The sequence below is a fragment of the Hemitrygon akajei genome, chromosome 27 (assembly GCF_048418815.1).
Source record: "Hemitrygon akajei chromosome 27, sHemAka1.3, whole genome shotgun sequence".
Classification (NCBI taxonomy): domain Eukaryota; kingdom Metazoa; phylum Chordata; class Chondrichthyes; order Myliobatiformes; family Dasyatidae; genus Hemitrygon; species Hemitrygon akajei.
The window spans coordinates 19,977,339-19,995,405 of record NC_133150.1 but is presented as its reverse complement, the minus strand read 5'-3'; the positions used below and the strand labels follow the sequence as shown (position 1 = coordinate 19,995,405).

General features: G+C 38.7%; 1 protein-coding gene across 6 annotated transcripts in view; it reads left to right on the top strand.

Moving 5' to 3' along the window:
- LOC140717162 (high mobility group protein HMG-I/HMG-Y-like) overlaps window positions 1-16,655 on the top strand; it is a 72,933-nt gene extending 56,278 nt beyond the window's left edge. For all 6 annotated transcript variants that reach the window (XM_073030451.1, XM_073030450.1, XM_073030449.1 and 3 more), the window contains one exon: window positions 11,041-16,655. In XM_073030451.1, coding sequence (XP_072886552.1) covers window positions 11,041-11,097 — 57 coding nt within the window. In that variant the 3' untranslated portion in view covers window positions 11,098-16,655. The remainder of the gene's footprint in view (window positions 1-11,040) is intronic.
- Window positions 16,656-18,067: the final 1,412 nt, after the last annotated feature.

Genomic DNA, 18,067 nt, shown 5'->3' with positions numbered 1-18,067 from the left:
GGTTTGGACATTGTACGTATCTGAAAAGTGCAGGGGATAGTGTCCTTGAAGGTATATTTTATTGACGTGTTAGTGTATTGAGAAAGCTTAGAGATTGCTGAATTTCTGTAACTGTGCTTCGTTGATATCTATAATAATGCACCGGAAAAATCACAGGGTTGGAATATTTGTAGTTGCTGATGGCTTCAGTCATAGCCTTACTGTAAAGTGTTCAGAAGTTATATGCACTAATTGTTGGGATGAAGCTGACAATTCTAATTGTTTACAAATGCTAATTGTAATGATTTTGCTAAGGGGTAATGCAGCTGCTGCTTAACTTGTTAGTTATGCTGTGATCCCCGAAAGACAAATAAGGTAAAAAATAAATATTATAAGTGTTGCAGTAAAGTAAACACGATGGTCTAGATCCTGCTGAGTGAATCCTACTGCCAGTGTTCACTGTTTAGATTCCCTCTTTGCTCTGTTCTTGCCCGGTTCAGTTCAAGGGAATGAATTTCCTGATTGACAGTGTCTTGGAACCCATTGTGCCAGAAGCTCAAGGTACATTGATATGTCCCAGAACATGGAATCCTGCAAAAAGATTGGCAGAGTCACTTCCCTAGCTCTGCTGTCCAGTTTATGAAATGCTTCTGAATATCCCTGAATGAATCGTCCAAAAACAATTAAATGATGTTTTCAGTTATTTAAAATCCTGTATTTTCCTTGCTTGTCTTCCTTCACAGCTGTACACTATCTATTGAAATAAATGGGCTGGGTGGTACTGTATCAGATTTCAGTTGGTGCACAATTCTAGAGCAGATTCTTCAGTATAAGTGCTGGAGAATCTCTGCGAAACCTCCTGGAGTTGACTTGGTGGAGCACGTTAACAGATTGGCTGCTGGAATGTACTCAGAGCTTCCAGCTTTGGGTGGGCTCGAGCTGAAGAACTGAACTTACTGGTCTTTTTGGAGAAACCGCATTCCTTTCCCAGCAGCTTCAAAGCTTTCAGATTCTTGTAGAGGAGCAAAGTCAAAACACTAGAAGAGGAAAAAGTCATATACTTACGATAATGGGGGAGAACTTTAAAATGCATATCAGTAAGGGAGCAAAATAAGCAGGTCATAAGACTGGGGCAAGTGAAAATTAAAATTAAACTTTGTGGTTTTATGTTAATTTCCTTGTGGTTAGTAGCATTTGAGCTTTGCTTCAGATGAATGGTGATCATGGTCTTCATTTATATAACTGGAGATAACTAGAGACTGGCTGCAGCATAGCCTAATTCTTGCACTGTTCTTATGCGATTTTGAAGATAAGATAGAATTCTGATAGGTCCTCAACACTTACAATTGTGTTATCAGAATCAGGTTTAATATCACTGGCATATGTTGTGAAATTTGTTGTTTTGCATCAGCAGTAAGATGCAATACACAATTTTAAAAAAACTGAAAATTACAATATAAATTAAGTAGTAGTGCAAAAAGAGAGAGGAAAAAATAGAGAGGTAGTGTACTTGAGTTCCTTGTCTGTACAAAAATCTAAATGGTGGACGGGATGAAGCTCTTTCTAAAACATTGAGTGTGTGTCTTCAGGCTCCTGCACCACCTCCTTGATGGAGGCAATGAGAAGAGGGCATGTCCTGGGTGATGGGTGCCACCTATTTGAGACTAGTGCCCATGATGGAGCTACACACACAAAATGCTGGAGGCCAGGCAGCATCTAGGAAAGTCGTACAGTCAATGTTATGGGCCAAAACCCTTCAGAAATTCCTCCAGCATTTGCTCGGATTTTCAGCATCTGCAGATTTTCTCTGCTTTGCCCATGATGGAGCTAGTTGAGTTTGCAGGTTTTTTTTATCATCTACTGTTGTAACCAATACTTCTGTCTCAGAAATAGAAACAGTAATTTTGAATCAGTGTTTTGTGATTCTAATAGTTTGAAATGTGTTTCTGTGTATATCTTGGGTGTTCATGAGATTATTGTTCAACTTGTCATGCATTTTGTACTTCAGTTTTCAATGTTATATCGTTCATTAACTCATAGTTTCTTGTCAATAGGTTGAACTTATTAAATAGAAGCATTGGGGTACTGTATGTAAGTTAGTTCCAGTTTGCAAAAAGCTGCCAATTAATTTGTACAGGGCCTTTCGGCTCAATAGCAGGTACTCAGTGCACTCCATACTTTCTAGTCTACATTGACACGTTCAATTCATAATTGATATTATATCTGCCACACTCTTCCTGACCTACTTCTGATCTACCGCCATCAATTCCCCAGGTGGCGAGGATCTCAATAACCTTCCTTGTGTCCTAAATAAAGTGCCTTTGCATCTTATGCTAGTTCAAGGACTTCCTTGACAGTCGTTCATCTTGCCTAACTGATTTTCCCCCGTGGTTTGCAATGCTGTCGCTCAGTGAAGTAAATTCACACGAATGTTACTGGCAATGGTGGGCTTGAGTTATAAGGAGAGACTGGAGCGGCTTGGACTATTTTGCTGAAGTGTAGGAGGTTGAGGGATGACCTTATAGAGCAGGGGTGTCAAACTCATTTTAGGTCACGGGCCGGATTGAGCAAAATGCAGCTTCATGCGGGCCGGATCAGTCGGATGCGTGCGAACGCAGCGTTCGTTGCCTCCGTTTTTTCAGCCTGCTCTCATGTGTCTCAGTCTCTGCTATAACTACAAAGTGTTTCACTTTACAAATTCCGTTTCTTATGAAGAAGACTGCCGAGCAAGACTGCCGAATAAACACTAAAAACCCTGAAAACCTGGTACCTGAATAAACTCAGCATTAGCCATATCATACGCCATAGGCACTTCGATTACTGGGGCCAGCTTTAATAGTAATTAGATATTATCTCGCGGGCCAAAGATAATTCCACCGTGGGCCGGATTTGGCCCGCGGGCCTTGAGTTTGACATGTATGTTATAGAGGATTACAAAGTCATGAAAGGAATAGACAGTGAACGGTCGGTCTCTTTCCCAGGGTAGAGGAGTTTAAAATCAGAGGATATAGATTAAAGGTAATAGGGGAATGATTTATAGAGAACCTGACGGACAAGTCTTTCCACACCGGATGGTGGGTGTATGGAATGAACAGTTGGAGGAAATGGGTGAGGCAGGTACAATTAGTGCTTCAAATCCATTTAGATAGGCACATTTGGAAAGGTTGAGAGGGGATATGAGCTAAACATGGGCAAATAGGGCTAGCTTAGTTCGGCAGTTTGGTCAGCATGGACAATTGGGCCGAAGGGCCTGTTTTTAAAACATAGAGGCAGCCTGATCTGTGTTACATGAAAGGAAAACCACTGATTTCTTGATTTCTTCTGATTTTATAGTTTTGAGTATTTTCTTAGCGGAAACTAGTACCTCTGTTTATTTTCTGAGTTATTCTTTTATTATCCAGACACATACAATTTTGACCTCGGTTCTGGAATTGGTTTCTCATTTTAAGACTCTGCAGTTGGTACCTTTTTAAAAAGCAGTCGTTTATATGGACCTTATTCTGTCACTGGTGACACGAGACTGCATTGCTGGAATCTGGAGCAACCAAGAGGATTCTGGAGGAAAAAGCAGGACAGGCAGAGTCTGTGGAGAGAAATGGACGCTCGGCATTTTGAGTCGCGACTGTTCATCCAGTCATCAGCCAAGATGAAGGGTCTCAGCCTGAAATGTCGATTGTTCATTTTCCTTCACAGCTACGGCCTGACCCGCTGAGTTCCAACAATTGTCATCTTGGAAAAGTTTCTGCAGAACTGGGTTTATTTTGCTTTTCCTGTTATTTAAAGGGACATTGATGACATTGACAGATCTGACCTAGCAGCCTCAGATACAGCCCTCAGAATACTCTACCACTCACATGGGGTGTATTTTCAAACTATAGCTTATGCGGAATGTGGGAGGGGCACTCAGATGGTCAAATACCCAAAACCAGGAACAAAACCATGCCTTCTGCAAAGTGCTTATTCCAAACTAATCTTCAGAAACACCTGCCTAGACCTGTCAGAAAAGTGGTGTATTTGCTGGTTTGGGTTTGCAGTGTCTGTCATCAGAAAGGTAGGCTCTATTTGGAGAGAAGACTTCTGTGTGTATTTTTGTGGCCATTTGCAGTTAAAGTAACATTACGCTTCCTTGCCACTGGGTTATCCCAGATGGGAACAGTTAATTTCTTCGTATCTCACAATTTCATGAGCAGATTCAAGTGAACTCAGGCTAGATGCATCTGAAGGTGGCATAGCAAGAGGTCTTTCTTTTGAGAAACATCACAGATGAGTTGTTGAGTTGCTGATTGATCTCATTCCAAATAAAGACACAGTCGGCTCTCCTCAGCCACGAGGCTCCGGGACCTTCCACGGATACCAAAAAACGCGGATGCTCAAGTCCCTTATATAAAATGGCGTAGTATTTGCATATAACCTACGCACATCCTCCTGGATACTTTAACTCATCTCTAGATTACTTATAATACCTAATACAACGGAAATGCTGTGTAAGTAGTTGTTGCACTGTCTTGCTAAGGGAATATTGACAAGAAAAAAGACTGTACATGTTCCTCTTGCTCACAACACAAGCAGCGAACGAACGAGACGTGAGGCGAACAATGATCAGACAACGAGTAAAACTTGTAATACCTGTACGGTAGTTGTTACACTGTCTTGTTCAGGGAATAAGGATGCTTTGGAGGAGGCTTAATAATAAAGTCAGGAACTGTGGAGGTTGAGGGCTGAGGACCTTCAAGCATTGAACGTCGAGACTTCAGAATTGTAGTATTGCAGCTCCTCTGGGAATGCTGCTGTGGCCTGTCTGACATGTCTGCTAGCCACACACTTAATGCTTTCTCAGTCTTCGCAAGCACTTTATCACGGACCAGAGAGACCATTTTTGCCGTCGTAGGGGCAACACCAACACTTGCATGAATTTCAGCTTCTTTCTGCTTTATTGTGCGAATGCTCGATTCGTTCTTACTGACCTTACGGCCCACTTCGGAAAGCGACACGCCACTTTTCAAAAGATCTAATGTTTCTACTTTCTCGGCGAGAGATAGCACTTTACGCTCCCTCTTAGCCTTTGAAGAATTGCTTTGACCACCTAATTGCTTTTTAGGAGCCAATTTTTCACAGGAACAAAGTAGCGAACGAATGAGACACGAGGCAAACAATGCTCGAACAACAAGTGCTGGAAGAGCACTTCCGGGTTTTCACGATTCACGGTTGGTTGAATTTGCGCATGCGGAATTCGCGGATAAGGAGGAGCTCTCTGACGGTGGTGTCGGAAAAGAGGATGCTGTCCAAGTTGCATGCCATCTTGGACAATGACTCCCATCCACTCCATAATGTACTGGTTAGGCACAGGAGTTCATTCAGCCAGAGACTCATCCCACCGAGATGTAACACTGAGCGTCATAGGAGGTCATTCCTGCCTGTGGCCATCAAACTTTACAACTCCTCCCTCGGAGAGTCAGACACCCTGAGCCAATAGGCTGGTCCTGGACTTATTTCCCCTTGGCATGATTAACTTATTTTTGTTTAATTATTTATGGTTTTATATTGCTATATTTCTACATTATTCTTGGTCGGTGCGACTGTAACGAAACCCAATTTCCCTCGGGATCAATGAAGTATGTCTGCCTGTCTGATGGTACTGTAAGTAATTGTGATTGTTAGGATAACATTTAAAAACTGGGAAAATGGACTTGGTTCCATGGTTGTTTGGCCTCTATGGAAATGCTAAGGTCACCTCTTGATACTGGAAAACATTCCCCCTGTGTTTGCTTCCTCTGAGTCTAGTTTTCTGTTTTTTCCTTCTTTTTGCCTCTTGGGGTTGGCTGATATTGAGAAAAACATGGGCTGGGTGGGCAGAAGCTGATGGTGGGATGGGTGTTGTGATTCTTTGGTGTGCCATAAGAGAGTAAAGTCTTTGGGACTTTGTTATATCCTGGGTGTGGGTATTACTTATTGGCAGTAGATTTCTAATTGGAGGAGTAGAGATGTGTTGGTTTTCAGATGCATCTTGAATATGTACACCCTATCCTTGTTATATGTGTCTTCAGACAATGCGGATTCACAGTTATGCGAGGAACCTATTTCTACTAACGTCTCCTTATATGCGTCCAAAACTCACAGTTATGCGAGGAGCACTGCTTTCCCGCCAATACAAGTCAGGTGTGCGCGCCTCACAGTCTCACTCCCGCCAGTCTCGCATTGGTTTTGGCAAGGTGTGGATGTGCGATCTTGCGCTCTTAAACTTCTGTTGGTTTTACCTATGGTGCAGCGATTTTGTGCTTGAAATATTTAACTATAACTCCTAAGCGTCCGATGTCATGTCCTGGGCCATCAGCTGAGCAGCAGAGAACCACTTTAACACTTGAAAAAAAGTTGGAAATTATAAACTGTGCGGCATCAGTTGAAGGTAACACAGCTCTGGGACGCTACTGCCGGGAACAGGATCTCGCCTTTAAAGTTCTTTTGTTGCTTGACAATGCGCTAGCCCATCCTAAGCATTTGGACAACATTCACCCTAACATAACAGTGCGTTTCTTGCCGCCTAACACAACATCGCTGATTCAACCACTCCACCAAGGTGTGATCCACATTCAAGGCGTTTTTTTTTTACGACAAACTATCTCTCAGATGCTGCAAGCAACAGACAATTTTGCAAATCCCGGGAGTTTACCAACGGTGAGGGAATGGTGGAAGTCGGAACACTTGGCACAAATGGTGATGGACATGGACCCAAGTTTAGAATGGAATCAGCATTTCTGTTGTTCCCTGCAGTCAACCCTTCTTCCCTACAAGCAAATTTATGCTGAAAAACAAAATGCTGCTAAGCAAACAACCCTCACCACTTTCTTCAAACCGGTGTCATCTCCTGCTGCCGGGAGTTCTGAGAGTTCTGTGAGTCTTCCTTCACCCCTTGCTGTGCTTGATATGATCCTGATGACCACAATCATCCACCTCATCCATGTAAAGCTGCCCGACACCACAACAACCACTCGTCTCCCGGAGCGAACACACCTGCCACTGTTGGTGAATACTGTAGACCCTAGAATGTTAACTTTCTATGATTTATTACATTGAATATTATCTTAAATTGATGAAATAGAATACGAATGTTGCCTTGTGGTACTGCTTTTGTGTTGTATTGGTATGAAAATGTGAATAAATTACAGATAAAACATATTTAGGAAGCCTTCTGGAACACATCCCTATTTTTCTCCATTTAAATAATTATTCACATTGTGTGATTTCACATTAGGCGTCAACTGTGAGGAACGTATCCCCTGTATATAACAAGGATAGGGTGTATTAGTACAGAGTCGTGCTGCTTTCTCAGATTCCTTGCTATTGTGAAAATTCTGTGTGTAGTTGGGTATATGACAAAAACAGCTCTGTGTTTTGGTGGAGAAACGTAAAATACCTCCATTCTTTCTAAGCATATTAAGTTTCATTGTTTTAATGTTTTGAAGACCGTGTTAATGGGAACAATTTTATAGAGACTTCAATTCTGGGAATTCACCATAGCGTCTTACTTTTGTTAATGCTAATATATAAAGACAGTTGAACAGGGCAGACACAAACGAATAGCAGAGGGATATGTGGCTAAATTTTAAAAACATGTTCGGTTTGTTTATTCACCAGTTTATTTTAAAATAAAAAGACAATGTAATAAGAAAAGGCAAGGGACTAAGAAATGTCTGTTTTGTTTGGCATAAACACATAGATTAGCAGCTGAAGCTTCCCTTCAGGCCAGGGTATATCAGTGAATACTTGACTGCTGACCTACTGTATGCTGTGTTTCACTCAGTAAATTTTCTGCATCCGATTCTCTCAATCATTTTGCCAAGGAGGAAGTGGCAGTGCTGACTCAGAGTCACATTTGAAATTGACTCATCTGTTTTCCACAATACTTCACTTTGAATCTGGCACTGATGTCAAGTATTGCAATGTTTTACTATAGGAATCTTCTTAATAAATCTTCCTGGCAGAATAAGCACTGTTAGGAGCCAATAATCACATATAGACTTCCCTTTAGTATAAGTGCCATGAACAGAAATCTGGAATTTCTAAATAATATCATCATATTGATGATATAGTGGAAGATTACATACAGATGCATACACTGTGCTCCCAAAGAGATGTAGAGAATTTGTAAACCTGGGTTACGGCTTTTTTTCAATCAGCATTTGATCAATGTGGGTGGGGAAATCCCTGCACATGAGCAATGCTGTTCCGATGCTATTTCCTGTGTTGCTGAAAGCCTGAAATTAATCACTAAGTGGACTTGAGGGAATGCTGAAAATAGCTGAAGTTGGATCTCGCAACAAATTAAAATAGCCACAGTACAGATTAGCTGCTCTGACTTCATTGTCCTGTTCGTACTGCACCAGTTCTTCTGCTTTACCTGGGGACAGGTCAGGAAACTGAGGACCATCATTCTCTTTTTTTGATGTCATCTCAGTCAGCTGCTCCATCCTGGGCCAAATAAGATCTGAGTGCACTTTTTCCTGTTTTCCATCAGCCCCACGTCAAGTCAGTTTTTCAGGTTTGTGGAACAGTCCCGAAGTTAGTTTTAAGAGCTCATAGCAGTTTCCAGGAAAGTGAAAGGTAGGGTGAGGAGAGGTGGAAGGCCGGAATGGGGAATAGAGGAAGAGGGAAGGGTAGGGAAAAACATTTACCGGAAGGGAAATTGATATTCATGCCATCTGTTTGGAAGCTACCCAGACTGAATATGAGGTGTTGCTCCTCCACCCTGAGAGTGGGGTCATCTTGGCTCAGACGAGGCTGTGGACTGACAGAGTAAATACATCCTAACCTTTTTTTGAATGAATGTGGAGCTTTTCCTCTGGTTTCATTGCCAGTGTCTGCTCATGACCTTGTAACTGTGAGAGTTTTATGTGGCACTAATGTCTTCTATTTCAGTTACTGAGATAACCAGTGGGAATTCCCCTCTGTCTGTGAACAACAGCAGAATGCCAGGTTTGATAGATAATAAATGCAGTAATATCAAGGGAATGGGATGACTCATCTCCAGAAGCTATAACCATTCTCCTTTGTGCATCAGTTGGAATATTTTTCCCTTTATGCCTACTGGTTTCTGGGCACCATAATGCCACACTGGATCAAGTGCTACCTTGATGTTAAGTGTTGTCATCGTTGCATCTGTTCGTGGTACATCAAGGTGATCATGATGTCTGGAGCTGAGTACATTGATGAACCACAAACTGGGTATCAGTGAGTAAATGCCACTCGAACGCGCAGCCAGCAAAGTCTTCCAGCACTTTGCTTAGGATCAGAGGAAGTTGGGCAGCGATTAACTAGGTTGGATCTCAAAAGGTTCAAAGGTACATTTAATGTCAGAGAAATGTATACAATATACATCCTGAAATGCTTTTTCTTCACAACCATCCACGAATACAGAGGGGTGCCCCAAGAGTGAACGACAGAAGTTAGAACCCCAAAGTCCCCCCCACCAGCTCCCCTCCCTCCCACGCATAAGCGCAACAATCCCCCTCCCCCACCAGCAAAAATAAAGCGCACCCACTACCAGCACTAGAGCGTGAGCAAAGCAATAACAGAGACTTGCAGTTACCCCAAAGACTACATTGTTCACTGGCTGATTTGTCCTGCTTTATGTGAATTGTACCTTCTGGTAACTTCCCACTTTATTGGATAAATATTAATTATGGAGCACAGGTCTTCATCATTACAGCCTGCGGTACTGTCTCTTCCCAGAACCTTTGCTGTATGTACTGCTGTCGATTGTTCCTTGGCTTTACATGGAATGAATTGGCTGAAGAAGGTGGTTCCTCTGAGGGTGGAATTCTCAAGAAGAAGCTGAGGTGCATCATATATCAGATGGTGAATTGCATAGTCATCTGTCTGAAGTTGTGGGAAGGCTGAGCTGGCATAAGTTAGCTTTATCAGAATAACATTGTAGGTGACCTAGATGATAGTTTGATTATTTGGGATGACATTGAGATTCCAGGAAGGATTTCCTGGTACAGTGGGTACAACTTTGGAAGGTTGCTTTTGAATTGCTTGGAGAGCAAGGGAAGGTGAGGAATAGGACGGATGCTTTCCAGGACTGTATAATTACAGAAGAGGGATAATGATGCCAGAGTTGAAGGCATATTACCCAAAAGGAGCCAAGGGATTTGAGTTGGCAAACTAAAGCAGCATTTACAAACTTGGAATAAATGAAATGAGAATTGATTATTTTAGTAGTTATGGATTTTTAAAAAGTTACTCAGTGGAAGAAATAATATCACTCACTTGCTTTTCAGGTCCAGTGGTAATTGCAGTGGTGCACATCGTTTAAACCCGTTATATCACATGAATAAGGCGCATCATTTTCATTCATTTATGCAGAGAGAAATGTCATAATCTTCAAACTCGGCCTTCCACTGTTTTAGCATTGTCCAGTTGGTGCCAGTCTTTCTCTATCGTGGACAGCCAGGGAGACCCTGCTCAGTGCCTATCAAAGCCTTCACTATTATGAATGTCTCTGAATTTGGTAATCATTCAGTACCCGAGGAGAAAATGAAGGACATTTAAAAAAAAATTAAATGACTGCACACAGTACAAAGACTACAAGAGTAGCCCTGTTAATTGGAATGGAAGGCTCAGTGAGGGTTCAGAGCTGCCTGGTTAACCCACAGCTGGCGTTCTGCTGAGTGAAGGTTTGTGCAATAACCCATTTAAAGGCTTATCTGCCGGTGAATCAGGGCAGCTCATTAAACTCTTTGGTAGTATATGTGAATAATTCAGTGTAGCTTTTACCTTCATTTCTGCAGTCACTGGATAATGGCTTCGGCATTGACATACAGTTTTCACCATTGTATCTCCACATGTAGTTAAACTGTGGACTTCTTTGCATAACCATTCCCGGCTGATAAATTTGTACCTGTGAGACTTGATTACGTTTTTATTTGTGAAGAGATTGCACTGCATACCACAGTGTAAAAGACAAATGTGAGGAAAGTCCACTTTGGAAGTCCAAATTAATTAGATTTATTGGAAAACCGTATTTGTAGTACTTCTGATTATAATTTTCATTTTTGTTTGTAGGAAAAGGTAGAGCAAGAAGAAGAGCATGCTTCTCAAGAATCTTCAGAAGAACAATAAATCTGTAAGATTTTCACTACCTCATTCAACAGTTGGCTCCTGTCAATACCTGGACCACAAACCCTATCACACTGATTTCATTATAGTCTTAACAGGGAACTACCAACAGCACTGGAACACTACACTACATTTTTAAATACAGATCAAGGTATTTCAAAGAAAATGACATTTAACGAAGGGCAGTGTAAACAATTGAATTCATGATGTCATGTTTTGTCATTCTGGTAAGTTTCTAAGCATTGGCCTTCAAGTTAAACCAGTTAAGAGGTTGATGCTAATGAACATTTTAGTGCCAAGAAATAAAATAAAACAAGCAAGGGCCTGTTCTGTTGTTGATTATTCGTGTAGAAAATGTATATCACATGTTGGAGGTGTTAACCCTTGGCAAACATGAAGATAGGTACAATGGTTGTCACAATAGACAGCAGAGAGCAGCTCTTCATGCCTGCATTTGTAGTAGAATGCCAGCCCAGCTGGATTATAGAACAGCTGTTTCCTACAAGTCAAAATGGCTAACACATTCATAGCTACATAACCATCCATTTTATGCATTTCTTTTGTGAGTCATTTTATTTTTGTTTTCAGCATGGCTTAGAATTGTGTAGATGAACCTATGAAATAGATTATGAATCATACTTTGTAGCCATCCTTCCAAGTGGAAGAGAATTCTTTAGGGTTTATAGTTAACTTTGCCTGGAGCTAATCATGTTTATACTTTATTATTAATAACTTTTGCATTATGTATACCATGCTTCATGTGACATGCAAATGCATTTTAAGTAATATGTGAAGCTAAGAGTGACATTTCATTTACATGAATCTTAGCCCTGTTATTCTTTCTGTATTCCAAATGCATACACTGCTTTCCATAAAATTAAGCAGAGAAACCTTTTTTTATTCAAGGAAAGACATTTGACTGTTTAATCTCTGAATTGGAGACTGCAACTTGGTTTGTTGGTGAACACAAACACAGGAGTGAAATTAACTATTGACAGTGAAGGAGCATTTTGTAACTAGGCAGAGATTATTTGTCCCCTGTTATATTGAACTTGAATCCAGAAGCAATTTTAGGTCAAATGAGGTAAAACGTTTCATTTCAATATGACAGTAAAAGTTTAAAGGCTCAGGAAATCCATAAGATTTGGAAAACCTGTCCATTTAATAAGAATTCTACTTCTGAACTATTATTTTAAAATTCTACATGGGCAATGTTACTTTGTACATTAAACTTATAGTAATTACATATGCAAAATAATTTTTTGTCCTCTTGGAGCATTTACACCAGCAGTTGTGCTTGTCATCTTGTAATTTAACTGAGTTCACTATGCCACTGATCAATAATGTGTTTAAATACACAAAATTAAACTAGGAACCATTGACCTGGTTAAATGAAAGACTACAATAGCTGAATTTATTTGAGTCCATTCAGTTGATTTTGCTAATATAGAGATTTATATTCTGGCAATACAGATTAATTATTTTTTATTGCTATTCGAGTAAGAGAGTATTCTTTAGCTGGACTATACCGACTAATTAACAAATTGCACATATATATGTACCAATGAAATCCTCTAAAATTCAGTGGATACTCAAGAGGAGAGATTTTTAAGATGCTGACAGTTAAGCCATGTTGAAACAGATATTGGATTAAGACTTGAGGGATAAAAGTGTACTGAAAGATAGAAATTATTCATTTTTACTTTTGCATGTTAAGTTCCTAGTTTATGACATGCTGAACTTTGAAAGTAACTATATAGAGAGTGATGATAAAATAACATTAATGACATTTAGAATATAATAATTGAGGTATTACTTGCAAATATAATGCTTCATATGATACCTTATTTAGATTGTAATACCTCTTACCAACTGCAAACATTTAATCAATACTGCTTTACTATAACAAACACCAAGTGCTAGAGTTAAGCTATAATTATAAGTTGCAGAGGCATTATTTGCTTGTTTAATCAATTTATTCAGATAATGCATAAGCATTGCTTAAAGTTGAATTTAGAAAGGACCAAGTTAACTAGTGTTTGTTAGTCTGTTTTCTGGATTTCATGTTCTGGGTAAAGCTTTAATCATCCACATTTTTTTAGGGAAGAGGACATTATAAATTTATAAGAGGAATAATTTTCATTTGCTGGGTTTTGAATATCATTGATTATTATTCTAATGCAGAATTGTGAGATCTATCAATTCTCGAGTGCCACTTTGTGCCACTTGAGAATCTGAAGCCCAACAATTTTGACTGAAGCTCTAGTGCATAACTGTAAGTTTGCTACACTGTCAGGGGATACTGTCTTTTCAGTGAGCCAGTAAACTGAAGCCCAGTCACAACACTTGGCTAGATGTTAAGATAATTCCATGGCCCTATTTTGAAGAGAATAGGGGAGGTTTCTTCCCTCAGTTGCCCAAAACTTTGCCCCATCAACATCAGTGAAGCAGATGAGGTGCGATTGTGGGATCTGACTGTGTACAAATTGACAGCTGAGTTTCCTGTATTATGATAATTGATCGCCTTTAAAGTTCATTTACAATGTGACATACTGAAAGGCATTATTAAATGTGTAACTTCTAATTTGGAATAGCACACATATGATTACTGAATCATTATACAGATAAATTCACTGGTTTTGCAGTTTCATTAACAGACTATTTAATACCCTGCCATTTTAATTTGTGTCTAATATTAAATGTTATTGAAATTTAGATTTAACCTGCTAGCTAATATGGACAAGATAAACGTTGTATAATAAAAGTGCTCTTTCACGGCCTCCTGTGACTTTAGGTATCAGAATTTTGAGTCTATGAAATCCTCTTTCACAAAGTGCTCAGGCTGCTCAACTAAACAAAATGAATTTTTATGTTGTTTGACCATGAACAAATACAGAAATCTTTTATGTATTGAACAAAATGGCTGCCAAATTATAGTATGCCTCTTTAATTGTTGTGTTTATCCTAGATATTTAATTGAAAACTGGCTTGAAGCAAATTTGAGTTGGAGAAAGGACAATTAAAAGACTGTTTAAAGTTATGAAATACCCAGTTTATGGATAAGTAAATGAGATATTTCTTCTTAAATGTCAATAGATATAATGAGGCAAAACTCAATAATGGTAACTTGTTAATCCATGTTCTTAAATATTTCTGTTGAAATACTGGTAAAGTACAACTTTCTTTACTACTTATGAATGAAATCTGCTTGTAAAGATTTTTCAGCAGGAGTCAGTTCATTACTCAGATTTCACATTATTTTGCAGTATTAGTACTGTGCTGAACAGATGCAACTTTGGTTTCCGTATTCATAACTACCTCTTTTTAGTTTCATATTTTCTCAGTTGCTGCTGTACACAAAATACAATTCATCTGTGCATCTCCTTAACCACTGATTAACTATGGTGAATAAAGTATCTGAATTTATTGCTGCAGGTTTCAGGTATAACTCGCATTGCGAGAAAAAAATGTAAAGATTTGAGTTTGCTGCTTATTACATTGCAAAAAAAAAACAGTAAGTTGGTAAAAAGGGAAGAAAGGAGGATTTGCATTGTTAATGTTACAGTTATTTAAGAAAACATTCAAGATATGGATTTGCAATCTCTTTGAAAGACTTTGAAGCCACAGAAAAGATTGTCACAAGACATGTTGAGAGCTTATAATGCTTGAATTTCATAACTGTAAATTCAAATTAATAGAATATAAAATGGCATCTGTTATGAAAACATTTAATGGTGTACCTGTGTTGTATCATTCCCAAAATTAATTTTTATGTAAAACTGATTGCTAGACAACCATCTTCATGTTAAACCCATCCCCCTCAAGTAGGCGGATCTTGGAGCCACTAAAAATAGTAATTTGAGCAGTGTTTCACAATATTTAGAATATATTTTAAACATTTTTTTCTAAATTTAATTCTTCACTAATAAATTTGGAAAAATGTTTGGAATATTTATTTTAAATTACAAATCATGAATGTAAATAATTGTGTCTGGGCTTCTTTCATAGTGTGTAATCTACATTTTATAGCTGCCAACTGCTCTTTAGTTCTACAGTATACTTTGTTGGATATGCTGCCTGTTTAAGCCGGATCTCATTATTCTGCTCATAGAGGCCATTCTTTGATCAGACACAATATTGTTATTTCAATGCTGCATAGTACAAGGAGAGGCACAAACCTGGATTCCAGTCACCATTTGGGGGTTCAGTGATGTTAAGGAAAGAAATACCAGACTGGAAATGGAAAAAATACTACCTATTGTGTAGATTTCTTTCTGTGGACATGAGTTCTTGTAAGCTACCCTATGTCCATGCCATTTTACCATATCCTTAATAGAAAGAGTACATCATCTTTTTTAATAATAATAATTGTCAATGAACACAAACCCAATTCCCACATTAATGGGAAAATACTTGCATTGTTTTGTATCCCTGATCATTGCTGTGATGCAAATGCATACAACCCATATAAGATAAATAGAACACTGCATTAAACACAAAGTACACTGCAGATGCTGTGGTCAAATCAACACATACATAAGCTGGATGAACTCGGCACGTTCCGAAACGTTGACTGCTCATTTCAACGGATGCTGCCAACCTGCTGAGTTCATCCAGCTTGTGTATGTGTTGAACACTGCATTAAGACTGTAGCTGTGGAGGAAAATGTTTTTGTGCAATCTGTGGAAGTAAATTGCAAACGTGTTTATACAGACTTTTATAATTTTGTTGCACCAAACATTAAGAGACTAATTCTCCTTCCTTCCAACACTGCCAAACCAATGAGTTCAGTGCCAAGATAGACAATCTCTGTTCTGGTGGGCACCTGGATTATACTGCAGCGTCACTGATCGTACATGTGTTTTATACTGCAAGGAACTGGACTGACAGATATCAGATATGTTTTACAATTTTACCAACTCACTGTTTAGAAATTGAAATTCATGATGTTAGCTGTTTTACAAATTGGTGGTAATTTGAATACAAGTGAAGAGCTGATTACTATATTGAAATAAAAGATGTTAATGAAACTACAGAAAAGAAAATCACTTGTTATGCAAAGGAGATGAAGCACAGATTTGGATTGTACCTCAGTTAAATAAAAATCCTGGTTATGTTCAAGGCAAATCACAGAATGCCTACCTCAGGACAAATGTTGGTGAACCTGCTGACTTAATACATGCATAGTTTAGAAAGTTTTACTGAAATCTCATATTTGCTAAACGATGTAAAGAGAAAATGTGGAAACATTTTATATTCATGATTGAAACTTGAAGCAGTGATTGTGAAAAATCTAAATAAATGTGTGTGATTAAGGGCACAACAGTTATACAATGTTATAGTTTAATATTTTCCCATCAGAAGTGTTTTGCATTCCAGCCATTTAAAAAAAATCTAATCTCTTGGCACTTTGGGAGTTTGGTACTTTAACATGTTTACTGATCAATAAAATGTGGCAGATGATTTGTACGTGAATGCCTTAGTTGTGTTTAATTGCTTACATTGAGATTTTATTTTTTGAATGATGTTTGGTGCAGCAATAAAAACAATGATTATTCAAACTTGTATTATTGTGTGCCCTTTTAAACCAAAATTGTGCTTCTGTGCCGCCATCTGCTGGATTCCTCATGACATTACATGCTCCTTTCAAAACACCTACAAAAATTCACTTAAAAAATTCGTAACTAATACATAATGTTACAGAACTGAGTACAGTTTTATGTGCTAAGTATTATCATGAAATAATCTTAGGGATGAAATAAAAGCATTTTGAATAATTGTTGGGGTGATTTTTTGATTAGTGAAATGTGCATTATTTCACAATAATATTAAATAAAACTCCAACAATCCAGTGCTCCTGGGACTTTGGAGCCAGATTTTCAGATTTTCTGGACTACTGGATTTTGTTCTTCTAGCTTGCTCTTTTTAGATGTTACACAGGTGCTATATAAATTTTCCAATGAATCTGGTAAACTCGTGCCATAACAGTGACCCTGGTGAGTTGAAAACGATCATGGTGACCAGTGAGGTAAAAGGTACTGTGGGAGCCAAGGCCTTGGAGATTTGACTGGCAGAAGCAGCAAACATCACTTGGTTAGCCATGTACCAAATCATCAGGATTTCTGAATAATTGGATAGTGGATGGGTGTCTTAACATCCTTCTCAGTTAAAATCCTCACAGTACCTTATGTTGCATTTGGGGGTACAAGATAGTGCAGAAAAAAAATTTGTGGTAATTCAATATACCTTGCCATAAAACTCAAATCATTTGCAGTGCAGTTTGCTCCCAACTATTAACACAAATATGTTACTTATTGATTAAATTCAAAGCATTATTAAATTCTAATTTATGCCTCAGAAGTAATCAAATCTTGAGCTGAAACCACAATAATGAGCGATGCTGTTTAAATTCAGTGCTTTTGTCAGATGTACAGAATTGGAAAGTTTTGTCAGCATTTGCAGTGTTACAGCTTATTGTGAAGCCAGATTCTCAGTACATTAGCAGGGATTGGGTTGTATCCAGTGCACAACTTCTTCCTGATTTCAAGATTTTTCAGTACCTGGGATTCTATGGAATACTTGGTACTTAGCCTTGCCTGAGTATTGTCCGTGTCTTTTTGCATGGGATGAGGGACTGCTTAAGTACTTGCTGATTTGTGAAGGGAATTGGACTAAGAGATTCAGAGCTGAATAGTCCCGATGAATCTCTAGTACTAGTGACCAGGTTACAAGTGAATTAATGCCAATTGTTGGCAAGACTTTCCATCACTTGCTGATTATTGAGAGTAAGTAGTTGTGGCAGGAATTCCCAGGTTTGATTTGCCTTAATTTTAGTGAACAAGGCAGAGTTGTACAATTTTCATTGCCACATAGAAGCCAATGTTTTGGTTGTCTTGAAGCTAATTGACCAAAGGCACAAATATTTCTGATTTCTGAATTTTCTCCGTTTAAAAAAAAATCTACATCTTTACTC